The 26,977-nt window shown below is 40.7% G+C and overlaps 1 protein-coding gene and 1 long non-coding RNA gene across 5 annotated transcripts; one reads left to right on the top strand and one right to left on the bottom strand.

The window, feature by feature from the left end:
• Window positions 1-177: 177 nt before the first annotated feature.
• Window positions 178-20,941, bottom strand: tmprss4a (transmembrane serine protease 4a). 2 transcript variants are annotated; one of them, XM_033631285.2, is made up of 13 exons: window positions 20,745-20,941; window positions 9,726-9,780; window positions 9,349-9,492; window positions 8,934-9,086; window positions 8,708-8,834; window positions 8,469-8,588; window positions 3,395-3,438; window positions 2,862-3,024; window positions 2,595-2,761; window positions 2,206-2,301; window positions 1,971-2,113; window positions 1,691-1,843; window positions 178-1,587 (listed from the first exon to the last, which is right to left on the bottom strand). In XM_033631285.2, exons 3-13 carry the CDS (start codon window positions 9,458-9,460, stop codon window positions 1,576-1,578), a joined length of 1,290 nt encoding a protein of 429 aa, XP_033487176.1. In that variant the 5' UTR covers window positions 9,461-9,492; window positions 9,726-9,780; window positions 20,745-20,941; the 3' UTR covers window positions 178-1,575. The 2 variants fall into 2 exon arrangements, with proteins under 2 accessions (XP_033487176.1, XP_033487175.1); XM_033631284.1 differs by lacking the exon at window positions 20,745-20,941 and adding an exon at window positions 16,267-16,509.
• Window positions 4,534-26,977, top strand: LOC144462745 (uncharacterized). Of its 3 annotated transcripts, XR_013490967.1 has the most exons (7): window positions 4,534-4,796; window positions 8,759-8,941; window positions 11,536-11,699; window positions 16,503-16,664; window positions 25,448-25,582; window positions 26,051-26,078; window positions 26,192-26,977. It is a non-coding gene; the product is annotated as an uncharacterized LOC144462745 (long non-coding RNA). The 3 variants fall into 3 exon arrangements; XR_013490966.1 differs by lacking the exon at window positions 4,534-4,796 and having other exon boundaries at window positions 8,043-8,941; XR_013490965.1 differs by lacking the exons at window positions 4,534-4,796; window positions 8,759-8,941; window positions 11,536-11,699; window positions 16,503-16,664 and adding an exon at window positions 24,227-24,601.

The raw sequence follows: 26,977 nt of genomic DNA, 5'->3' as shown, positions 1-26,977 counted from the left end.
GTCATATTCATCACCTATTGTTCCCATGATAAGGATTTACATGTATTCTTCTCCCCGTTGTGCCTTTTGTTAACTCGGGGTCAGAGGGTGTGTGAAGGGCGACGCTGAAAGGAACAAAGAGAGATCCAGTTTCCAGCACATACACTTGCAAAGAACTCAGCTGTGTAACAAACAAAGTTACAGAAGAATGTCTTTATTATATTTACAACTTATGTACAGCTATATAAAAATCCACAACATGTACCACATGTACACTCAAATGTTATCAGCCACCTGGCACTCGCCAAACCTGCAAAGGATTGCTATTAATGTCTCAATATTTTACAATATTATACAGTATGGTAATTATTATTTTTAGATTCAGAAATGCCATATCTAAGTAGACTCAATAGACAAGAGACTGATAAATAAACCAAAATACAGCTAGATGTATTCTTTTACTTTGCTACATCTGGAATGATTACTTTAAAATTAAGCAATAATGACAGGGTTTCTCCTGAGTGTGCAGATTTTACATACACACTATAATCTCTGTTGCTTAAGTTTAAATTTAGAAAATTAAGCTGTGAAGGCAAAAACTTTTAATATTCTGGCCATGATGTGAGTTTTCTAAAGGCACACTGGATATCTGAGTACACTTTGAAACTCATTGTGGAGGCACTCTGCATGTGTTTTGAGTTTTAGTCTTCAGTGCATTACTAGGCTAGTAACTTGCATCATCTGCATATACAGTAAAGTCAAGTAATTCTCACCTTCCACTTAAAGTGCTCATGTAAATCAATCTGTGATAGGAAGCAAGCACAACACCTGTGCTGTACAAAGGTGCATTATCTAATAGTGACACACATCAGATCAACTGAATCAGCACCATAGATGCATTAAACTCCTGGACGTAGCATCCTGATATCACCTATACTGGTGATATTAACCTGAAGCTTCAGACTGACTTCCGCTGGCATTAGCATAGACCAGGTTTGCCCTGTCTGTCACCTTTCTTTATACAGCAGTTTACCATATTTGAATCCTCATAGCACATTGCACACCTGAAATCATAGCACATAGTAATCAAGTACATTATGTCTGAGTTCTGCCAGTCTGGTAAGGCTGAACAATTGTCACAGTTAAAACGGATTGTACAGTTATTGCTAAGTCCTCATAGCAGTACCTGTGGTTTTAAATTGATAATGTTGTTTTGAAAATGCATGAATCAGTGAATTTGCTCTGTTAAATTACAATAATTTAAAGACTTAAAACATCCCAGACTGGCAAGCGATACATAACAACATGAATATACAGTACTTGTCCCCTGAGATAAGAAGCTGAAATGGCACAAAAAAAACACCTGAAATAAGTTTGTATGAATGTGTGTGTGTAAATGTGCAGTGTTTTTGCATATGGCTGTGTTTAGCAGTTCATTTGTGTTGCTGCTGAGATTGATCTTCAACCTCCCCTTTTATCTCCTTCCGTCTCCCATCCTCTGACCGCAACGTTGAAACAAACGCTTGCTTGTAGTTTCACAGGCTGTCCAGAGTAGACTGGACTGGATTCTCCTGTCGCTCGTCACCATGGAGGACCTCAGGGGTGTTTCTGGAAGGATGAAGTTAAAATGATCAGGGCGAGTATTTTGTCTGTATGTTAGAGTAAGTGGACCCTACTAATACAGAAACGCAGCATTTTCTGTATGCTGTACCTCAACAACTGTATGAATCCAGTTCAGCATCTCTTCAACGTTGCAGTAGACACCTGGCCTTCCCTCTCTGGCACAGCCAACGCCCCAGCTCACCACTCCAACCAAATGCCATGTAGCAGAGGTGAAGTACACCAAAGGACCCCCACTGTCCCCCTGCGAGTCATAACAGCACCATTTCATTAACATTTGAATTGAGAATGCCAACACTGATCACTCTACAAACGAATACCAAACTGTAGTCCTGTATAGCTTGGAATATTCTTCTTCAGTGGTTCATTACCTGGCAGGCATCCACTCCCCCCTCTAGGAAACCAGCACAGATCATCCTCGGGGTTACAGAGCTTCCATACACTGAGGGGCTGGAACACTTGTCCCGGTCTATCAGAGGGATAGCGGCCTTCTGAAGTGAAGGGGAAACCTTACCTATAGGCAAAAAAGGATGTGATGTTTCAGTTATAGGCCTAACATCAAAGACACTATCTGTGACTGAGAGGTAGTGTGTGTGTGTGTCTCACCGTTTTCCTCCAGGTATCCCCAGCCAGTCACCATCATGGAGGCTTTGGCAGGAAGGCCAAAAGCCTTAGGAGGTAGACAAACTGGCTTACGGCCCTCTGAAAGACAGGGGCAGTGGATTCATTGTGAAAATTTGAGTTTTTAGGGTTCTTATTGTTTGCTTCTGTCATAGCATTTGCAAATTAAAGTGTTGATTACACTGGCTGAATTTGATCTATAGTGAAGAGCGTGCTGTTTGACAATACATCACTAGAGGGCAATATCATAAAGCCTACTGACATGCCCTAATCAGAACTGCTAGGGTCTCAACTACAGACTCAACAATGCCAGGTAACCAATATACATGTAAATATTCCAGCTCATGTTTGAATGTGTTGAATTAAATTCTAACCTCCCACTGTGATCGGGCTGCTGAGTCTCATCAGTGCAATGTCATAGTCATTTCCTGCTGTATCGTAGTCTCCATTCAGTATGATCCTGTCCACATAGGAGCCTCCCAGTGTGCCCATGTATGTCCGGCCTGACACCACTCTCCAGCGACCCAGCTCCTTTTTACTGCTGCAAGACCCAAAAGAAGACAGAGAGCGTGAGTTTATGTTTCACATGTTAACCACAAGGGAAATTCATTGGAAATGGTATAAACAGAAACTATACTGACCCAGTGAAGCAGTGGGCGGCAGTGACAACCCAACGCGGGGACACCAGCGAGCCTCCACATGTGTGATGGCCTCCCTGCTGCAGGCTAACCTGCCAGGGCCAGTCCTCAATGAAAGCCTCCGTACCCCCAACAATACGGTCCTGAGAGCCCACCTGTCCACAGTCTGGTAAACAAAGTGACTCAAAGTTATTTTAGGACCTCTTTCTTTCCTGTAATTCATTTCAACCTAACTTTTTGTTGTGTGTCTTTGTTATTTCATCCACCTTGATCCTTCTATTTGAACAGTAAAAGGCAGGTTTGACGAGTTTCTCTTCATCCAAAACTCTTTTTTTAATTTGTTGTTAAGAATGCACTACTCATGATATCGCCAATAGGGAAGTTTGCTGCTTGGGCTGCGGGCGTGTGTAGGCCTGTTGGTGTGAAACCTGTCCCACAACCATGTCATCTTCCACCCCCCACCCATGAGCCGTATCCTGCGTTGTTACAAAAACTGCTAACAGTTTGTGACAGTGGTGGCTTTTCTAAAAACTCACCTGAACAGGACAAAGATACCACAGATCCGGATTTGCATGCACCGCTGTTGGTAAAAGAAATGCATTCATTAAATATTTAGCTACACATGCACCACAAATGGCCACACAATTAGTCAAACAGACAAAATAGACAATTCAGTGTTGACCTAACTTCATCCAAATACTGGACTTTGTCTCTGTTTCTCTTCTGCTTTGTTTGAGGTAACTATCTGTCTTTTTTTGTCCGCTTTCGTAGGGGATCAGACAGAGAGGGAACAAAAACTGTGGAATTTTTTTTACTTTCAGGAACAGAAACTGTGAGAACAGGCAACATCTCGTCTGTGCAAGAGACATGAGGGGCTGAGCAACAGTTAAAAACTGAAAGAGAGAATGAAAGTGGTTTTTCTAGCAAACATAGAAAACAGGAACAGATAGGAAAGAAAATGGGGTAAAGAGAAGTGTATCAGCTCTCTGGCAACAGCAGTGTCTTTGTATTGATATTAAAGGTCAGATATTATGCTCATTTTCAGGTTCATACTTGTATTTTCGGTTTCCACTAAAACATTTTTACATGCTTTAATGTTCAAAAAACACATTATTTCTTTCATACTGTCTGCCCGAATATACCTGTATTCACCCTCCATCTAAAATGTTTTGTTTTAGCGCCTGCCTCTTTAAGCCTGCTCTGATAGGTCAGTGTTTCAGGGTCTTCCTCATCTGCTCTCTTGGTGACTCCACAGTGTCATCGCAGCCGGGGAAATGACTGTGACGGCACTGTAACGGCACTTCCTATCTTTATAGGCTGTTTCACTGGAATTGCATGTCTAGGCAACAGCATAGGTCTGTGTTTACTTCCTGTCAGCTCATGCCATTCACATCAGAGAAATTATAAAGAAGGAAAGGTCATAACGTCAATGACAGCGTTCAAAGAGCCAGACTTTGGTGTCAACCCATCATATCATTGTTTCATCTTCGAAAAATCCTTCCACCAGATTAAAAAAAAAAACACTATGTGAAGCCTATCTAAATATGTGCATTCTTTTTCCTTGTTATTGTTCTCCAAACAGACCATGGCTCTGTCCAGCAGAGGCTGAGATGCAGCTGATGGTCAGAGACGTGATTAATCTGGTGGAAGGATTTTTCATTCAAAGGTTAACCAATTAAGATACGATGGGTTAAAGTGTGATTTGCAGTGCCTGCACCATTGACTCAGACAGAACTGACACCAAAGTCTGGCTCCTCAAACACTGTCACTGTCATCATGACCATTACTTCTTCATAATTTCCATGATTCACATATACTGCAACATTCCAACAGGAATTACAAATGAACCCATTAATAATGATTATGTTACAAGTTTGAAACTGTCTACAGACCAATGGCACCATGAGGCATCATGAGGACAACAACAGTAAATTCAAGGTAGACAACTGGCAATTGATTTAAATTGTGAAGATATGTGAAATTGGCAAACTTGTTGCTTGTTCTGTTGTCATTTTTAGCCATAACTACAGCTTTTAAAGACATATGGTTAAACATAGTCTATCTGGGGGCGTTTCTGCTCTACTCATTCTATGTACTGTGTTGCTTTGCTAGCATCTTTGATAAACCAGGGCCCGTATTCACAAAGATTCTCAGAGTCCTCTCAGAGAGCTCCTAACTTAGCCTAAAAATTCCTAGCAAGGAATCTTAGTTTAAGAGTGATTCAGGAAGTTTCTGAGGGCAACCCTGAGCAAGGAGGGGACAGAAACTTTTATCTTAGTGAGGAGGTGTCGTTGACCCTGTTGCTAGGTATGACGCAGTCTTCTTAAAGCTGTGATTGGTTGTTACAAAAAAAAAAGCGCTCCTAGTAATGAATGGACAGTGAAATCAACCGATCATAGAATTTCGACTGTATTAAGAAATGTGTAATCGTGAAAATAATTTTATGTCATGATGATGAAACTCAGCAAAATTAAATTAATTGTTACACAGTTTCAAAATGTTTGAACGTACCTCATTCACATGCCGATTATTATAGCCTATTGATTTGCTTATTGTTATGTTTACTTGCCATGCTGGTAATTTTACTACTTAATCTATTTGATATTAACGGTGGAGGCAGACTCAGCTGTCAGCAATTACTGTGATTGCTGGCCTCCTTGTAAAAGCGGTTTGATTTGGCAGAATGACCAAAACAACGAACGAAATGGAGAAAAAAAGAACAAGAAAGCCGAACTGGACAGAAGAGCAGTGCCTGCTGTTGGCACAGCTCGTCGAGAACAAAGGAGTTTTAAGAGGGAAATTCGGTCCCGGGATCACGGCACAAGGGAAGAGGTAGACTTGGGAGTGCATTGCCCGACGAATCAATGCATCGTTCCCTCTCCTTTTACGCACAAGCGATGAGTGTGAGAAGCGCTGGTATGTGCTGCAATCCAAAGCGGGCGTTATTGCATTACTATGCTGGGTGGGAAAAGTAAGCTCATCCCTGATGAGGTCAATCACTGTCGTTCAATAGGCCTATACGGAGAATATCTCTCCTTCCTCTCTGTATTTCCGCCATCTTCTCTGTTTAAGACACTCTTAGGCTTCTTAAAAGTCCTCCTCCCTCCTCTTAACAGTTTTTCACCTTAGGAGCTCTCTTAAGGCCTAAGATGCTTTGTGAATAACTTTTATCTTACCAAGGGAAAATTCTAAGAAAAATCTTAGAATTCAAGTAATTCTAAGATTTTTCTTAAAATGACGTCACTGAGAGCTACTTTTAGTCTTAGGATTCTTTGTGAATACGGGCCCAGATCTCTTGGCACGGAAGCTAAACAATGTACTGCTGTGGACAGCAGTACACATACTTAAAGCCACTCCAAAAAAGTCCCACCTAAAAAATCAATATCAGGATAAGTGTGCACTATATTTTCTCACAGTAACTGATCAAAGCAGGGGTAGACCAGCGACTCCCATGTCCTAAAATGACTGTCAATGGAGTCTGGTAAAGTGATGAAAATATTCTAAATACATCATACAGTTAAACTGATATTGCTTTTTTTGGTGGCTAAAAACAAACCATATGTGGCAGAGTTTGTGTAGTGCTGTTTGATTTTATGTACAGTACAGGCCAAAAGATTGGACACACCTTTTCATTCAATGCGTTTTCTTTATTTTCATGACTATTTACATTGTAGATTCTCACTGAAGGCATCAAAACTATGAATGAACAGATGTGGAGTTATGTACTTAACAAAAAAAGGTGAAATAACTGAAAACATGTTTTATATTCTAGTTTCTTCAAAATAGCCACCCTTTGCTCTGATTACTGCTTTGCACACTCTTGGCATTCTCTCGATGAGCTTCAAGAGGTAGTCACCTGAAATGGTTTTCCAACAGTCTTGAAGGAGTTCCCAGAGGTTTTTAGCACTTGTTGGCCCCTTTGCCTTCACTCTGCGGTCCAGCTCACCCCAAACCATCTCGATTGGGTTCAGGTCCGGTGACTGTGGAGGCCAGGTCATCTGCCGCAGCACTCCATCACTCTCCTTCTTGGTCAAATAGCCCTTACACAGCCTGGAGGTGTGTTTGGGGTCATTGTCCTGTTAAAAAATAAATGATCGTCCAACTAAACGCAAACCGGATGGGATGGCATGTCGCTGCAGGATGCTGTGGTAGCCATGCTGGTTCAGTGTGCCTTCAATTTTGAATAAATCCCCAACAGTGTCACCAGCAAAACACCCCCACACCATCACACCTCCTCCTCCATGCTTCACAGTGGGAACCAGGCATGTGGAATCCATCCGTTCACCTTTTCTGCGTCTCACAAAGACACGGCGGTTGGAACCAAAGATCTCAAATTTGGACTCATCAGACCAAAGCACAGATTTCCACTGGTCTGATGTCCATTCCTTGTGTTTCTTGGCCCAAACAAATCTCTTCTGCTTGTTGCCTCTCCTTAGCAGTGGTTTCCTAGCAGCTATTTGACCATGAAGGCCTGATTGGCGCAGTCTCCTCTTAACAGTTGTTCTAGAGATGGGTCTGCTGCTAGAACTCTGTGTGGCATTCATCTGGTCTCTGATCTGAGCTGCTGTTAACTTGCCATTTCTGAGGCTGGTGACTCGGATGAACTTATCCTCAGAAGCAGAGGTGACTCTTGGTCTTCCTTTCCTGGGTCGGTCCTCATGTGTGCCAGTTTCGTTGTAGCGCTTGATGGTTTTTGCGACTCCACTTGGGGACACATTTAAAGTTTTTGCAGTTTTCCAGACTGACTGACCTTCATTTCTTAAAGTAATGATGGCCACTCGTTTTTCTTTAGTTAGCTGATTGGTTCTTGCCATAATATGAATTTTAACAGTTGTCCAATAGGGCTGTCGGCTGTGTATTAACCTGACTTCTGCACGACACAACTGATGGTCCCAACCCCATTGATAAAGCAAGAAATTCCACTAATTAACCCTGATAAGGCACACCTGTGAAATGGAAACCATTTCAGGTGACTACCTCTTGAAGCTCTTCGAGAGAATGTCAAGAGTGTGCAAAGCAGTAATCAGAGCAAAGGGTGGCTATTTTGAAGAAACTAGAATATAAAACATGTTTTCAGTTATTTCACCTTTTTTTGGTAAGTACATAACTCCACATGTGTTCATTCATAGTTTTGATGCCTTCAGTGAGAATCTACAATGTAAATAGTCATGAAAATAAAGAAAACGCATTGAATGAGAAGGTGTGTCCAAACTTTTGGCCTGTACTGTACGTGATGTGGGGCTTTTCTGCCCAGAAGTTATTTTAAACAAACATGATTAGGTCTCTATAGTATAGTTGTGACATCACAACTCCACAGAAGTCCTGATGGCTCGTTTAAAGGCACAGTTTTTGAATAGGGACTGTTTGCATTTTTCTGTGGATTGAGCATTTTGATATTTTCACGGTATGTATATGGCACCCATACCTGCTTTATACTAAAAAAACATGGGAATCTGACTTTTTTTTATTATTGTATGGGACCTTTAAATGTAGCAGCACACAGTAAGAGTTTCCTGCTCAGATCTGTGCCGTGATGACAAATAATGCAGTCATCACCTGTGGGGTTAAAAGCATTCAATTTCCCTATTTGATTACAGTCAGCTTCCTCACCGGTCTATGGTAGCCTGATGTATGGGTGTGTTGGTTGTCCCAGGTCTGACAGCTGTGAAAGGCCCAGTTTTCATGGAAGGTATCAAAGTGTCCACTCGGACGCTGGTGCTACTAGGTTTACTGTTAAAACAGAAAGGGGACAATGTAAGTCTTGATTCCAGGTCTAATAACATAGCCATTAAACTGACTACACAAACTATGAAATTAATGTAATCTCATATATTTATGTGTTAACTTACTATGTGTAACCCAGTTGTTTACATGCTGTCTGTGTGTGTTTCTCGGTCCAGTCGTCACTACACACACTCCGCCAACCTGGGCCACGGCTGTATACCTGCAGGACCTGCTTCCCTGTCATGAGACGCACTACAAGGAAGAATGGCACAGAAAGGAGGGCAAGAGGAGTCATTTTTCAAGCTTTGTCTGTGATGATGAAGCAAAAAAAGAGCCAGTTATTTGTTTTACCTGGAAAGGTAGTGTTGACTTTAAAGTTTGACACACAAGTAATTTCATCCTCTCCTTCAGCACAGTCATCTTTCCCGTCACAGGCATTGTCTAGTGGGATGAACTTAAACGAACGCTTGCAGAAGAAATATTTGCTGTCAATCAGCTGCTTAACTGGAGGGAAAAGGAGAGGCAGATTGGAAGAAAAGGGCAGAATACAGGTTAGAATAGCATTCTGCTCGGGCGATTTGAAACACAGTGAATGATGCTGCCTCCTGTCATTATTTTTACACCTTTGCAAAACATGTTGCTCTGGCATCCAAGTGGAGACAGATGATGAAAATATAAAGGAGAGCCTGTTTGGCATGCCATTCTAGGGTGTTTGTGTGTGTCCTTGGAGAAAGAAACTAGCCTATGTCCAAGAACTGTGACTCACTGAAGTATGCTGCAGTGACCAGTATGCCCAGTAAAACCACAATTGTCAGGACAGTCAGCACAATCTTCTTCCCCTTAGACGCCTTCTCTTTCTGAGTCTTTGGGGCCGTCATGGGCCTTCTGTGGCGGCCTGGCCTTGGAACCACTGTGAAGAAAAAAGACGTAGCAGTGGAGAGAAGCAAGAGAGGTAATGATAGTAAAAAAGTGGGCGAGAGAGCAGACATGAGAGGAAAGCGGTACTGAATATTAGTCATGGGGAAAACAGAAGTGTGTGCTGTCTGTGGTGTTCTCAGTACAGTTCAACAGTTTCCAAGTATTGAACACAGTAATTATAAATAAAACATATTAACATGAAACCAAAACCAAGTGACAGCTTACCTGCCTGCCCGGGATTCAATGGTCTAGTACTTTCTTCAGGCACCTGGGCGATTGTCTGAGGGAAAAATAAGAAGGACAAGACAAGGTGAGCACAGGTGTCGAAACAACAGTGTGCACTGTGTGGCTTACAAGAACAGTACATGTGTCCAGATGAGGGTGTAGCCTTGTGATTTTGTAATTTTGTGTGGAAGTTCCCATGTAATTATGTAATCATTCATGATCAGCTTGCATCGGCCTTTTTCCAGGTGATCATTATCAAACACACGTGAGAATAAATTACATATACCTAAACCAAAAATGATGCAAAACATAGAAAACGTGAACCATGTGTAAAACAGGTGCATAATACAATGCATATTCAGGGGAGGAGCCACAAAAGGATTACTAATCGTGCACACATAGAACATGGTGTGCCACAAGAATTGTCACGTTACACCAATGTGCCTTCCTGTACATGTCAGTAGCTCCATATGCTGCAGGCATTTCCCATTATCTTTTATCAGACAGACCCCACCATGAAAGTGATAGAGTCTGAATGTACACTAATGTGGGGTGTAGTGTGGCATGGTCTACTGGGACCCAATGTGTCTTCCATTCACATGCAACTGATATTGTGGAGACAGAACACAATATAATTTTGCAGGGTGGTACAGTTAGAGGGATGGCCTCCCTTAAGCTACAGAAGACAGGGTAAAGCCCATGCTGCTCCGGTATCCTTAAGGCAGATATCAGCTGTATCCCAGTTGCATAATTGCGGACAGCTCATTGTGTGAAGGGAAAATTACAAAATGAATGACAACATATAGGAAATAGAGGGGCAGGACGCTCCAAAGCTGTGGTTCCCACCCTTCTTGTGTTTAACCCTTTCAAATGATTACAAATGAGGATGTTGATGCTTGTGAGCAATTGAGGGATTTTCCCTTTTCAGATCATTTTCACTTGAAAAGTTAAAATGAGGCCCGAAGAGGTAAAATTATCCAATATTTAACAAGAAAAATGGAATCCCTTAAGTCCTGTAAGGTGATATTACAAGTGCACAAGACAAATGGCTTGTTCCCACAAGAGACCTATCGGAACTGCTCTCTTGGGGCTCTGTACTCAAATCATTTTGGGGTCGGCTTGTTTGCTCTTAAGGGAGTTTGATAATCAGTTTGTTCTCATCAGTGGTGCTATGGGTTGGGAAATTATGTTTGTAGTGCTTTTATGTCTAGTCAAGGGGGCTACGTTAGGCTGTTGAAGCTTAGCAAATTTATAACGTTACCTCACATTTTCTGTTTCGTCACGTAAATGTCTTCAATGTAACGTGGTCATACTTTCTTTGGAGTTGTTATGTTTGAGGGCTGAGCAGATAAACCTGGCAATGACTGTTTTTATTTGACCACTTGAAAACAAAGTTGTGAAAAGACCTTGACGTAGCATTCCTGCTAAAGTTTGTTTTCGGCCAACTGGTGAATGTGCACTCTATTTTCCATCTCTACCAGCTCCTGTGGCTAACTACTGTTTGTCTGCTGTTTCATGCTGAGCAGGTACTAGAGCATAGTGGATTTTTGGAGCTGTGTCTTTGAAAACTGTTGCCTGCTGTCAGCCAATATGATGCTATGAGGGTGGTGAGAGTCAATCAAAACAGTAAAGTTGGGGCTGGAGCTTATCCCAGCTGACATTGGGCGAGGGTCGGGGTACACCCTGTACAGGTCGCCAGACTATCACAGGGCTAACACATAGAGACAGACAACCATTCACACTCACATTCGCACTCACACCTATGGGCAATTTAGAGTCACCAATTAACCTGCATGTCTTTGGATTGTAGGAAGAAGCACTTGGAGAAAAACGGAGCACCTGGAGAAAACCCAGGTTGACATGGAGAACATTCAAGCTCTACACAGAAGGGCTCCCCCACCCTTCACCCCAGATTTGAACCAGGAACCTTCTTGCTGTGAGACAACAATAACCATTCCACTACTGGGCTGCCAAGTAAGTAACAAGTAACAAGTAATGTAACGTTAATTTTACCATTTACCATTTTTCGCCCTCACTTTGCATTTTCAATAAGTTATACAGGAGGGGTCATGCAGCCAGGTGTGTCTGCAGGTCATGTGGCAATGATTTAAATTCGCATAGGCTACCTGTTTGTGGGATTGATGGTGTTCTACCTGGATGCAAGAATAAATATTTGTAAATGAAGCAGCAAAGAGTAGGGGTAAACATTTGGAAATTGTTATTATTGTCATTTCACTGGTGTTGCAGCACACAGGCTTTTCTCATGTACTGTTTGTAAGTTTTCCTGCAAAAATTCGTAGATATCCCACGTAATCATGAGCTGATAATTTCTGTGTAACATATTTGGGAAGTGATGTTACTGTGATTGGGTTTAGGAAAAGAAACATTAGGTAGACACACCTTAAAAATTACTCAGAGTTCACATGGTTTCAACCACTGGTCTCCTGGGCAAAGTCCTGGGGGAAAGTCCTGTGTTTTGTGAATGCATTGATCACATGATCACAGCGCAGAGTGGTTGGAACCGTGTGAACTCTGTGTTGACCTCATGTTTCTTTTCCTAAACCTAATCACAGTAACTTTACTTGCCTAACCTAACCTCTGTAACCTGATGTTAAGGATGTAACTTTATTTGGGCACAGTGGATTATGGGATATTGAATGTTACAAGGATATACCAGTTGTGTCGTTCGTAATGAGGGCTAAATGGGCTGTTTTCTCAGCAGAATTTGGACACAGTAAATTCAACCCTATTAGAGATCTTTTACAAATCAGGGATTGTGGAAATAGTAAGACAAACTCCTTCTGGATGTGACACATTTAAAGACCTACTGTGGTCTTTAAAACACAGTTTCACCATACTATCATTTTCAAACACTGTAGTACTGACATTAGTCGATCTGAACGCATTTCCTAGTGCACAACGAGAGGTCACCTGTTCTGTGGCTCTTTCACTATCTGTGTGTTGCTCTCAGTGTATCACCTGCAGCTGGCAGATAGATACTGTAGCACATTAGTCATCAGAGATGAATCCTGTAGTGTCATAGCACAAGTATCACACCAGTATGGCTGCTGACTGGTCTATTTTGGAGGATTCAGCAGATGGTATATAGTTACTGACTGACGGTTACCTGCTGTTCTTCATTTGTCTTGCCCTCACAGGTTTTTCCATTCATTGTTTAAACCACAAACATGTTCACTGTAAAATATGTTAGTTGATACTTTGTTTGGTATCTAGTGCTGAATTTTTGATGACTAACTGAGGAAATGCCGGACACGTAGCTAAACAAAACAGCTAATAGGGAAGACTGTTAAATACAGTTCTCTACTTCTCACTTCTGCTTTAAAGATTTTGGGTACACTCCCTCATTTACATAACTTATTTCTCTACCATCAGGCTCATTCATTACTTCAGTTACTTAAAATCAACTATGATACAAGAGTTGTTTTGAAAGCCCACATGACTGTTTCACGTCCAGTGTCAGATATTGTCAGTCAAATGCAACAAACAAGCTAAGTGTATAGATTCTAAAAAAAGAGAGAGGGGCAAAGAATGTTGTTGAGCAGGTTTTTTTTTGGAAGGGAGTTCACTTAATCCTGTTGTAAACCAGCTGTGCTGGCCGAGACCGTTGAGCTGAGAAACTTACTGAGAGACTCTTATATAAGACAGCATTTTAAAGGGTCACCTCCAACTTAAAGCATAAAAGCTGCATACGTCAGAGACCGAGACACTTTGTTCTTTACTCTGCATGATGTGTCGTCCAATATGACTCAGATTTCTCTTTACATTGAAAGAAGGAATGTTTCACTTTTGTGCGTGGAGCCCTGCAGCATGTACGAGTTGTACTCACTTACAGTAAAATGATATCTGGTACTAGCCATATACTTTTCACATTATGTGATAGTATGTAAGGTGAATCTGAGATGTCCTCTTTCCACACTTTTTTCCAAAAGATTGAAGACTCACCTACATTTTTGAGACTTTTTTTAACTCAAATGCAGTGTTTTTGCCTCACATTGATGCCATACAGTGCAGTATATGGAGCCCAAAAATGGGAGCTGAAAATCCTGCCTCCATGTAAAGTAATAATTTGAGTTTAACATATGCCAAGTAATACACATCCTCAAAAGAATCCACACATTCATCACTGATACCAGAAATCAAAGTAGGTAGATAAAATAAAACAGTAAGAAAAACCAGGTCATCTTCACCTTATGCTTTACAGTATGAGCGGAATAATTGACGAGGAATAAAAGCGAGATGAATGACACAGCACAAAAAAAGTAGGTTTGTCTGGGAACTGCCCATTGGTCCGACAGCCCATTGGTTCGACAGCCCATTGGTTCGACATCCCATTGTTCCGACCATATTAAACTCATTGTTCTGAAGTCCATTCCGAAATCATCATGATGCCCTGTGGTTAAGGTCTGGTTAGGTTTAGGCACAAAAACCACTTGGTTAGGGTCAGGAAAAGATCATGGTGTGGGTTAAAATGAAAAAGAAAGTGACAAACACATAAGCCGTGAACCTGCTCCGCCTCAGGCCAGTCGCGGCGCACCATACGCCCACCGCGAGCCGTTCAGCACCGCAGACAGTCGGACTAATGGGCTGTCGAACTAATGACATGGACCCGTTTGTCTAACCTGGGGAACAAGAAAGATCGCTAAGACAGTCAAGTTGCTGAGAGTGGACAAACACACCTGATATGTCATACTATGACATATCGTCGCAGAGTTTTCTGGGAATTACAAAATGTCATCACTTACACCATGACTAACGTAAACCTTTTCACGAGCCAAAGCAATATTTCAAAACACTCACCTAGCACCCAGCATCACTGTGCCTCACATCTTATTTCAGCAGCAGCAGCTCATGTATTAAATCTGATTTTGTTTCTTTTTGAGTCAGACTGACGCGTACGGTGGACTCCAGCCAGTTACCAGTTACATTAGTGGGAACTGCTCTGGCAGAAAAAGCATAACTGGGTCACGCTTAACAGATAAGGCCTTGACATTGTAAACCTTTTGTTCAAACGAGGTGTCCCCCTGCTACTTCTCAGCTCTGTTGGATTATGTTCCTTTTTAACTGAAGCGTTCACAAAAGGGCTTCTGAGAAACTACGCGTGACATGTTGGACGAGCTTTAATCAAAGGCCGAGATCTCGACTGCTGCACATGTTTAAATAACAAGGGGCACTAACAAGCACATGTATGCCTCTTCTTTTTGAGGAAAATGTGTTCCTTTAATGTCTCTGCTGAGATGATGACTCCCTTTTACACAAGTTTTATTGAGTCAGTCCTAATGTCTTGTGTTGTTTCAGGCCCTGTAGCCTTATCAAAATGGCTAGTGAGATTTCAGGGTGGCCTTAAGTCCGAACCTATACATACAACCTCGTGCTTACGATGGCTACGTCCCTTCTGGAGTGCCAAGGTGACCCACTTCGGTTAGAGTTTGAACTGTTATCCTCAGGTTTTCATTGTGCCTGTTATGAGGACCAAGTGATTCAATGTTTCCTTTGTCCCTGCTGCCACTGACATGCTAAATGGTAGATAGAGTTTAACTGCTGTCTGTAGATTGCTAATTTGCTCAGATTGCTTACATTGTTTACTTGTATTTTTGTCAAGTAGCCTATAAAAAACTTTTTTTACATTGCCTACTCCACCCTATAATAACCTCGAACTTAACTGAACCTCAATTTTCAATCATTTTAAAAAAATCTTTTTAATCTTTGCTTCCCTATCTGCTATTTTACTATTTTTAATGGGGACTTTTTTGAAATTGTAAATCATTTAGCGATTAATTTCACCCTTTATGTCTTTTCTCTTTGCTCTTTTATTGTAAATCTATTTCCTGTGTTATGTTTGTATATTTTTGTCTCTGTAAAGCACTTTGAATTGGCCTGGTGTATGAAAAGTACTATACAAATGAGGTTGCCTTGCCTTCCCTATGCTGTAGAACCTCCAGCTGAACTACCCTGCAAACTATGCCCTGTTGTTGTTGCTGCCCATCAGCGCTCATTTCAAACCAACTTCCCTGTGAGGGACAATAAAGATATGTTGAACTTTATATGAGCAGAAGTCCACACACACACGCTCATATAATCAGCATATAACAAGGTGTGGTGCACACATACATGCTGAAAAAATGTTGCTGTCTAGTTTGACCTTAAAGTAAAACAAGCACAAAACTGCACAGATAAATACAATGAGTATCAGATGGATCAAAATGAGCTCAACATGTCCCTACCTGCACCAGGAGCTGTGACCTGTAATTAGCATTACCCATGTAGCTGCAGATAGTGTTTCCAACATGCACAACATTTCTGCTGTTTTGAGCCAGTGCATTACAGAAACTGGTTGAGCACCATTAGCAAACACAGAGTACTTCTTGTATGACAACGTGTCCTTGTACCACGGTATGTTAACAAACTCGTTACCAGGATATGTAGTGATGATGATATTCAAATGACCCCTCCAATGCAAACTGGTGACCTCACTGGCCATCTTCACAACGAATATGCTGTTTCCACTGCGAGTTACACTCACCCACATGATGTAGTTGTCCTTCTTAGTTAGGCCTAGATGCACCTCTTCCAATACGGAGCACAGAGATAACACTACCCTCCCTCCCTGGAGGTGGGACTCCCCAGTTACTCACTGTCCCCTGGATGTCCTTCGTCCTCTTCCTCTCGCCCTCCTGCTCCACTGGCTTAAACTACAAAACCTGGTTTGATACAGTCTCTCTCTATTCTCTCTCTAACCCTCCCCTTTTCTTTCTACAGCAGTGTAACTGAATCCGGCTTGAAGGGTGCCTGACCTGCCCCTGTTTGAGACCCCAAGGCGGTACTAAAGAGTGCTGGTGTGTATCAACGCTCCGTGGATTCAGAGAGAGCTGTTTTTGAATGACCAAGCCCTGCTGACAAAACAAAACAAAAGTATTCCAGGTAACCTGAAACTTGAACCCTCCCTCCTCTGTCCCTGTCTCTCCTCCCACACACCCTCCCACTCCAAACTTTTTAAGCCCTCCGGACATACAGTACACCATATCTTCTTAAGCCCCCTTTTGTGTTTTTCACTCCTTAGCCCTCCCTCCAGTGCCCCTTTGCCTCTCAAATTTTACCCAAACATACACCCACACAGACAGGCATCTGCAAAGATACAAATACATGCAAAAACAAAGACGTGGCACAGTGCCTCATATATATACACACACACACACCTACACACATACAACATGAAGTTATCAGTGATGTGATGTGTGCAGTAACATGCCCCAAGGCTGAGGTGTGCATCTCTTGTCACCTGTATTGTTTTGACAGACTAATGAGAAGTCAGTTGGTATCAGTCAGGAGTTCCTGACATCAGATGGTGACTCATGCCACGCCTCATAACATGAACAGAACAGGAATATGATGGTGCACTCAGTGCTCTACAAGAGTCTACAGCCATGCAAGTGGATATGACTATGTACACATGCACAGCGGTGTTAGGAGCTGAATGCGTCTGCGTGCAGTGACGATGCTAACATGCTGATGTTTAGCTGGTATAATGCTTACCAGGCTCACCATCTTAGTGTAGCGTGTTAGCATGCTAACATTTGCTTATTGGCACTAAACACAAAGTACAGCTGAGGATGATGGTAATGTTACTAGTTTTGCATGTATTTGGTTATGAACCAACTAAACTGAGAGCAAGGGGATCACTGAAGAATGAATGAATGAATGCACTTAATTTCATGGTTGTTAAGATATTTCAGTCTAGACCAAACAGACCAGCAGATGGATGCATGGCTAAAACTGTAATATATTAAAAATATATTTAAATATGTCTTTATCTATGCAGCATTAAAGGTTAATAGTGAGCAGAATACACATGTCAGAAAAGTACTTTCTCTGGGTTACAGTAAAATGTGCAAGAATGCTGTGGTTATAGACACACCTAAGTAATGGATGTCATTGGCTGTGTTAGTGACTCTGCTTTGGCATCACTGATTGGGTTATTGCCAGAGGTGCAATAAGCCTGAACGGTGTCAACCCATCAAAAAAATACAGCAGGAAATTCCCAGTCAGTTTGTGACTGAAGTGTTGAATTACCTTTTAAGGATGCATTCAATGACCACTCTGGTCGCAAGGTCGGTGCTTCTAAAAATTAAGCCACTGTGAATGTTATGGGACACTGAGCATGGACAACTGAGGAAAAAAACTTGATTGGGAGTGTGAGAAAAAAGGCCAGGGCAAGAGAGAAAGAGCCATTGTTTAAAAAACAGCAGCCGATTGTGTCGCTTGACCTGGACTATTAAATGCAATGAACCTTAGAGATGACTCCCAACCCTTCCTCACTCATAAAACTAGATCTATGGGCACAGCAGTTGTCTAAGAGTATGCAGCATATCCTCCTGAGACCCGAACCTTTGTTTGGTAGGCATTTTTAATTTCTCCTAGCTACTTGGGATCAGCAGGACCTGATAGGTATAAAAAACTTTACATTGTCAATAATAATGAAGTCCCAATGTCCTCAAACGAGACAACAATAAAGTCTCAATGTCTTCAAACAAGTAGTTACTAATTAACAGTGTCGTAGCTTGTTACTGTTGCTAAAATTGGTCAAGTTTGTTGCCATATCAAACTTCAAACATTATAAAGCATAAATAAACAGGTTTCAACCATTAAATGTGATCAGGTTTTGGACCTTGTCCACTTTGGGATCGGCTGCAGACTGTCTTGGAAATGGTTGCCATCTTGTTTTCAGGTGAATTAGAGTATTGTGCTCCTACTACAACTAGATGGCACAAACAAGTGTCTAAGTCAAGTAGAATTAAGTTTAAGGTCAAGTAAACCCAAAATGTGATGTCCTTATATGAGGACACAGGGTCTCAGGAGGATATACGGAAAAAGATAGATGGATACATATATAAATAAAGGCAGGTAACTAGATACATGTGTATGTAGACAGAGCTTTCTGAGGGGATCAGTTTGAAGCAGAGGTGGGACCAAGTCATTGTTTTGCAGGTCACAAATCTCAAGTCCCAGTTTAAGTTAGACTAGTCCTGAGTCGAGTCCCAAGTCCTAAAATTTGAGTTTCAAGTCCTGAACGAGTCATTATGTGCTCTTCAACAAATGTAAAGCCATGTTAACAACAGAGTAATAATGTTTTAGATTTACAAAAATCACGAGTGCTTTTTAAAATTTGTAGTTTGCTGGAAGTTGTCTCTCTTAGTAATTTTTTAACCACATAGTACGCAAACAAAATTATCTGTAGAAAACGTTTTTCACCTGCTGCTCGGTAACGTCATGTTCATTCTTCAAGATTCTTTTCTGGAACTTGATTGGATCCTGTCAGTTGGGTCTGGAGAATTATGTGTCGACTTGCTGGGAATCAACATTAGTTGGTTCAGGAGATGAAATCAGTTGATTTGTAATACACTTTTTAAATAACACACTTTTAATCGTTGGGCTTTGGGGGACAGTATCAGGTATTTTCAAGGCTCAAAAAAGGCTCAAGTCCAAGTTAAGTCACAAAACACTGGTGTTAGAGTCCAAGTTGAGTTGCAATCTTTTTTGAATCAAGTCAAGTCTACTGTCATCAGATTTATGGCTCAAGTCCGACTGGTGTGAAGCGAATGACCTCTGAACGTTCCACACAAAAGGTCTCTTTCAGCCAATAACCTCAGTTAAACTTGTTGATATTCAGTTGCCATAAAATTGCCAAGACACTTACTGTAGAGGCTCCACCCTGGCACTGGATGTGGTGCATGCCCTCCTTTTGTGTGTTTGCTAGACTGAGCTTAGTTAAAGTCAATATAGTGTCAGTTGGAAACCAGTTTGTAACATGATAGACTTAAAAAAAAATCAACATGCACAGTAAATCAACCCTTATCCATTCCCTAATATGCCACATTTACAGAGTTCACACTGCAGATCACATGAATACTGTGCAGTCATGTTTTCCATGACAGTCCGACGTAGTTGAACAATGGCTGACGAGATGTTTGCACACACTATAAAAGAGAAGATGAGAGCAATTCAGAGATCTAATAAATCTATTGTACGCCCTTGTTTGACTCTTTTATTGTTCTACTGAGTCAAGCTGCTTCGTTTTGTTCATTATCCCATCAGCTCTCACAGTGCGACAGCCAAAACACACAGTCCGGGTCAGCCTGATGAAACACATTCATTCATTATTCTTCATTTCTTTGTCAGTGAATCCATCTGATGCTGCTGCTAAAATCTGTTCTTTTCCTTTCAACCTGGGTGTATGTGAGGCGCAAGGACAGTTCAGTAGACCACTGACTTCCTGGAAGCTTATAGTCCACATGGGTTACATATTAACAGATCTATTTAGGGCTACTGCTTTGATTTTTGTAAGACGAGAACTGGAGCTAAAACTGTTTTTCTGTATTACAAATTCAGAAAATGTTGAAACTCTTTTATTTCTCATTGACTTGCAAACGACAGGGCAACAGATTCAAATTCTGTGCAGTCTCTTGACGCATTTTATTTATTTACAAGACCAATTTTGAACATAGAAAGCAACTCTAGTCCAGTTTAAATACAAATATGCTCTCTTACTAGTCTGTTAAATCATACGTATTGTAACATAATTTAACATATAGACAGAGTCTGACACCATCAAACCTCAGACATTCTTGACTTTAAATCATATTATTTAATACATTTCGGAACCGTAAGACCCCATCTCTGGCATAAAACTTAACATAACATTGATTTTACATTTGGATGTTTCATTTAAAGCATTTTGCATCCTTATTAGACATGCTGACACAGATTTAGAGATGAATCAAAGTTCCATTTTTGTCTTTTTAAAAATAGTCTACCGCTCAGACAGCATGCCATCCATTCTTCATTTCACCCGCATACTGATTTTGTGGATGGAGAATGCAATACAAGCACATTGGTTATCAAGGTGCTTTGATGGTTAGGTTGGGTTAAAAAAAAGCAGAAGTGATAAGAAAACAGATCATAACACACATATCACACTGCCCACACTGCTGTACTCTTCCTCACCTGTAAAGTAGCTGCCACTCGGTCACTCCGTGTCACAAAAGCACCTGAAGGTTAGGGATCATGCCTGTGGAGAAAAGGATTCCTGGTGTCTGCATTTTTCTCTGAGGAGTTTCTCAGCAGACCTTTATGGTTTCAACAGGGAACACCCTTCTGAGTTCCTTCATCCCACCTCTCTGCCCTCCACTACCATGGCAAACAACTCATCTATCTCTCTCTCTCTCTCTCTCTCTCTCTCTCTCTCTCTCTCTCTCTCTCATGTGCACACACACACACACACACACACACATGCACACCACCTCAATTTACCATCAAAGCCATTACACCACCATCTCCCCATCAGTCAAGGCACCCAAACCCGCCTTTGTCCACACAGATGAGCATCATGTGTAACTTGATACTAAGCTTGAGAAATGTTAGCGGAAGTGCAGCTTTAAAAATAACTGGTTAATAATTAACACATTCACATTTCATGTACCCTGGACTGCAAAGAAAGTATGTTGCCTGAGCTTCATCTGTGTGCATGTGTTTACTATTATAAATGGTTTAAATGCAAAAGACAAAGAATCTCAGGAGGCCATTTTGTCAAGCTTATGTTATTCAAATCAGATATGTAATATATTTTTTAGGTTATATGGAGTATTTGAGTAATAAATGAAATGGCATATAGAAATAATTAATGGCATTTCCTGGATGTAGGACAAAAGAAAGAGAGGGGAAAATGAACATGACTAGATTGGATACAACACAGACATCCAAGCTCCACCACGAACATCTGTGATAATACACAATTTCTGGCCAAAACTGTAAACATTTACTGAATATTGCCAAAATCTGTTATCTTAGGCGTTCAGATTGCATCATGAGGTTTAATTGTGTGGATATTCCAGGAAGAATTAACACAAATCCCATGAGTTATCTCCTGCGTCACTGTCCTTTGGGATCACAAGATACTTTTTACTCTACTTCTTATTAGTGCCATTGTATCAGCTGCCACCCACCTCACCTGACCGACAATACAAAATGAATGGATTTACAGTATAAGGAAGTACCTGTGTCGTCTGCTGAGAAATATTGAAATACGTAACTAGCTATACAACAGAAGTAGGCTGCATACCTGCAATAATGTTTTAACATTATGACATAATGACACATGATATCTGAGTAGATAGAAGCCTTCGCAGTCTGATCACCTATTATTGCCCTGATCACTATAAAGAGGATCCGTGACACTTCTCTGTGTGATGGTAAATTGTTTCCTGCTGCCGTTTTACCAAGAAATCCCCCAAATATTTCCTGAAAATATCCTTTTCTCTGCTTCCTGTTACCACCCATTGCATAAATACACAGACACACATGTATAGGCTACATTTGTGAAACCTCATATGCTGACCCACTATTTGGAACATTGACGCAGCAGACATGCCCAGCACCAGCCCCCTCTCACCCCTGCGACTAGTCTTCACATTGTTAGGGCCATAGGAAATTTCCCTTCAGACAGACAGACAAAGATGGACAGATATAGCAGATATAGGAAGGGGGGGGGGACTTAAATGGGATGTGTGTGTCAACAGAATCTCAATTTCAGCCTACAAGCAATTTGTATCAGTACGAACTTTGTCATTGTTATCAGTATAAGTTATGTGACCTTGAACGGATGTTGTGGTACATGTTAATGATCATGTGGCACCTACTCATGACTAAGGTCAGCCTCTGAATCACCCACACAAATTAAATACCAAGAAACTTTCCACTACTCAGAACTGTGACGTTCTTGCGGATGAGTGATGTGCCTCTATAGTCTATAGCTTTTCAAGCTGATGTAATACCTGCTAAGATATATAAGATAAGATATATAGTTCTGTACTTACTTACTGTTTTTAGTGATTATTAATCGTTGCATGACTGATTGAGCTTTTGTAAAGCCGTATTTTTTTTTTCTCTTAAAATGTGTGTGAGAGCAGCTACTAGTTTAAATCAGTTATTATAGTTTTATATTTTTTCATTAGTGCTTGTTTTTATTTCATTTTTAATTTTTGTTTCAATTCAGTTTAGTTTCAGTACATTTCGGAGTGCGTTTGTTCATTTCAGTTTAGTTTTTATAAATCTATATTTTTTATTTGTTTGTTTTAGTTTAGTTTTATTTTTCATTAATATAATAATTGGGGGTATTTGTCAGGGTCAAAATTTAAGACTTTTTTTTTGGTTTGGGTTGTCTTGTTTTTATTTTTATTTTATTTATTTATTTTTATTGTTTTTTTGTTTTTTTTTGTATGTGGGTCCAGTATGTTTGTTAGTCTGTTTATCTATTTAATGTTGTTTTTTTAAAGATATTTTTTTGGGGCATTTTTACCCTTTGATGGATAGGACAGACAAGTGTGAAGCGGGGGAGAGAGAGGGGAAGTGACATGCAGCAAAGGGCCAGAAGCTGGAGTCGAACCCGGGCCGCTGCGGCAACAGCCTTGTACATGGGGCACATGCTCTGCCACTAAGCCACCGACGCCCCTTAATGTTGTTTTTGAGATGACAATTAAATATAATATTTTAAAAATTTAAGAAGTTCAGAATAGGTTACCATACCAACACAGTACTTTGTGAACGCAGCTGACTCACATGTAGACATCCCAGTCTCAATTAACACATGTCCCGATGCCTCCTCATGCTTGTTGTGTTGACAAATTTGACCAAATTGGTAAAAACTTAAACTGAAGACATTTTGTGAGTACACAATATGTTTCAATTAGTTTTAATTTTTCTCTAAAGCCTGTCTTGTATTTTTATTTCAGTTAATTTAGTGTAACGAACGTTGGTTTAAATACACATATTACTCATTATTTTCATCCAGTAATTACTAAAATCTGAGAAAATGAATATGAAGTTTTTGTACCCAAGCATTAAAGTGAGTGAAGGAATTCAGCCCTGAAATTAGTAAGTGACTTCAGTACTTTCCCTGACATATTACGTATTTTGAATGATGCAGAATTCTTTGAGTGAGAGACACTCACAAAAACCTATTTACCCTGAAATAGCCACCGCAAGATAATATCTGCATATTGCACAAGATGTTAACCTTCTACAGTGAGCTACATTTTCAGTGAATTTTGTGAGTCAGTCGTTCTTTGTGCGTCAGATGTTTTCTTTCCAGCCCAGGTTAAAGTTAGTTTTATATACTGTTGGCACTATATTATTAACAATGACAATAAAGAGGTGTACTAACTCAACTGTCCAACAGGAGTCCTCATGCACCACCTGATTCAGGTGTTGTCACCTGGCTGTCTGTTGCTGTTGTGTTAAAGGGGGAAAGCTATGGAAACCTGAGGGACAAAGGAAAGATACTGTTGTAGCTGTAGTTTCAAAATAGCTGCCTTGAAGCGTGACAAGATCAGCATGCTGTAGAGTTCCTGGTCGTGTTTGAGTTTCCTGTTGAGACAGTCATACATAAGGGTGACGGTCTTGTGAAAAGTTGTTTAGCTGCTCAGTATCAAAGTACTCCAGAGTGATCTTTGAAAGCAAATGTTACCAAGCATGAGTCTCCATGTGAGAACGACAGGCCGTCAGATCCACTTTGCCCAAGCATTTGCTAATGAAAGAAGGCTGGCTGACAGGCAGGGTAAAGAAAGAAGATGGACTGGTTTGAAAGTATGACTGGTATGGGGACATGGACAGGCAGACGTAGGCAGAAGACGGCAGAGAAGACAGAACTCTGTTTTGGTTCTTCACAGTCACGACTAATCATTTAATAAAAACTGATGTAAAGAGAGTGAGTGACAGGGCTCAACACTAAACGGACAGGGAGGAGAGGAGAAGACAGACAAGAAATATCTTCAGACGTCCTGTCCAGTCGGCCATGGGGAACAGTGGTGAGTTTTTCTGTTGAGATGCTTCATTTCAATTATGTTTACCGCAGCTGTGACGCACACAACAACTTACCAAAAACATCTGCGCACTGACTCACATTAATCTTTCTACTCAAGTATTTAACTTTAAAATAATCGCTGTTCCCAAATTCCAACAAAATGTCCTTTTCTTCTTTGGATTACTGTCTTTTTTTTGGGGGGGGGTTGCACATTTCACATGGTCATTGAGCTCTGCTTGTTTCCTGTTACTAAACTCTTCTCACTGTGTTACAATATCAAAAGTGTCATAAAAACCTACACAGTCAGTCACTGTCATCATAACTGTGTGTTCATATGCAGTGTAACTGTTGCTTGAAACGAGCCAAGGTGAAACAGTGAATGAAATTTAGGAAGTTAAGCAGTTAAGATTTCTCCATCTGCTCTTGTGATGCAGTTGAGAGGGAAAATGAAATGACAATGTTTTCCAAGTCTCAGCTGTTAACGTCAAGTGCCACCTGTATTTCCGTCTCTTAAACTCCCTCCTCACTCGTCATTTCAGCTTCTCCATAAACGCTGCTGATGAAGGCAGCGCCGGCATCTTTTCCAGATATTGATTTCCCAGTCTCATTTCATCAGAGTGAATATTCATTCATAAACTGAACAGATTCGTATTGATCCAATTAACCTCAAGCAGCCAGACAGACTGCTCTTCAGCTGGTTATCATTTGTCATGAATACAATACCCTGTGAAATGACAAAAGATCTGTTGTCCTTTAGTTTTTTTAAATTCATTGTTCTTCAATGCTTGTACGTTAATCTGTGTTGATCTATGGTGAGAATGTAATCATCTCTCTGTATTTGTATTTGCAGGGAGCAGGGTAAACTCAGCAGCAGTTGGGGTCGCCGTAGGCTTTGGGATCCTGGCGATCCTCTTCACCATTGCCATTGTGCAGTTCTGCTGCAAGTACAAGTGCAAAAACTGCAAAAACTGCTGCAAGAAAAAGAGTGAGTGAGGCTTCAATGAGTCAGTTCACCACAAACATTAAACAAACTCTCACCTCTTGTGGTATTGATAGGTTTGATTATATCTGTCCAGGCTACAGATATGTGTCATCAGGCTCGTTATTCTGAATAATCCAAACTCCTCTGTAACTGTTTACTGTTAGGTCTGAGTTATCCAAGTTACGTAATACTGACAATGAATCCAGAGTTGACTTTTTAAACATGTAATAGTTTTCTGTGCCATGTGCAACACCAGTTTCTTTCACTGCATTTGTATTGATGTGGAGGCACAAATTGCAGAGACAGTTTTCTCAAAACCTGCATGAATAAAACCAAAACTTTCTGAATGGTTTTGTTATTTTTGGTGTAAAACTGGCATGCAACAACATTACCCAATATTAAGACTGCAAAGTAACAAATCTGTCCTGCTTTTGTCATAAATCCACTCTTTATCCTCTTAATTCTCTCTAGAGCCATCACTGAAAGACCAAGTGCTCACGTAAGTGATTTATTTATTCACATGCCTTTCAAATACAAAGTTGTATTTCCTTGTAAATGCTTGTGTCATGTTTGTGTGGGTAAGCTATGTGTGTTTGACCCTTCTATCTACAGCAAAGTCGGCTTGAAGAAGTCCCCCCCTCCCTTCTCTATCAGCGGCATCACAAAATGACGTCCGACTTGTTGGCAGTTGATTGTGGCACCTGCACACTCATTGTCTTCTCAGTATGTTATCCTTTCCTGATTGCATTTTGCTGCTATAACTGACGTTGGAGTTTTAACCTGAATACTGAGGAGGCATTTTACCATGTTATTTTTACATTACAATGTGTGATGTAATGTTTTCGAGCCAAGTCACTGTTTCTCAGCCAACTTTGATTCAGTCTTTGTATTGAAAACAAAAGTGCCCACTTTGTTTTGAACAGAAAGAGGAACATTACATGCTACTGTGTATGCAAATGTGTACTGTTATGTCATTTTAATGTCATTGTAAAGAGTGGGTTAAAACAATGTCTAATATATACATTTGAATATGAATATTTATATATAATTTTTCTCTTGCAGTTTCACTGTATCATTCTTGCTATATGTCATGAAAATGGTCTCAGTTTGAAATGTTGTGGCTTTTCGTGGTACAAATTTGAGTATGCAGACACACACACACACACACACACACACTACAGAAAGACAAATGCACACACTCTGTTGATGAGAGCTTTTGAGGCGGAGGCAAAATATCAACTGCTTAACCACAGCAACCAGGCGGATCTGTTTTCTTGTAAGCTGCAGGTGGCTTCCCTCCAAATTCACATATCTACTACCCTTTTTTTTATACTCTCTGTGGTTGGCGGAACAATGTCTCATAGTTTTTCTTTTAAATAAACTAAAACCTGTTTCTGT

This window comes from Epinephelus lanceolatus, chromosome 4 (genome assembly GCF_041903045.1).
Source record: "Epinephelus lanceolatus isolate andai-2023 chromosome 4, ASM4190304v1, whole genome shotgun sequence".
Lineage (NCBI taxonomy): Eukaryota > Metazoa > Chordata > Actinopteri > Perciformes > Serranidae > Epinephelus > Epinephelus lanceolatus.
Note: the sequence above shows the minus strand (reverse complement) of the source record. Positions and strands in the feature narration are given on the sequence as shown.

Bases quoted from the DNA above. Each gene is read 5' to 3' on its own strand.
- tmprss4a (XM_033631284.1), bottom strand. The intron at 2,762-2,861 runs GTCAGTATAGTT...TGGGTCTTGCAG, and splicing joins GCCGCCCACTGCTTCACTGG to CAGTAAAAAGGAGCTGGGTC. The intron at 2,302-2,594 runs GTTAGAATTTAA...CCTGTCTTTCAG, and splicing joins CAGCCCGATCACAGTGGGAG to AGGGCCGTAAGCCAGTTTGT.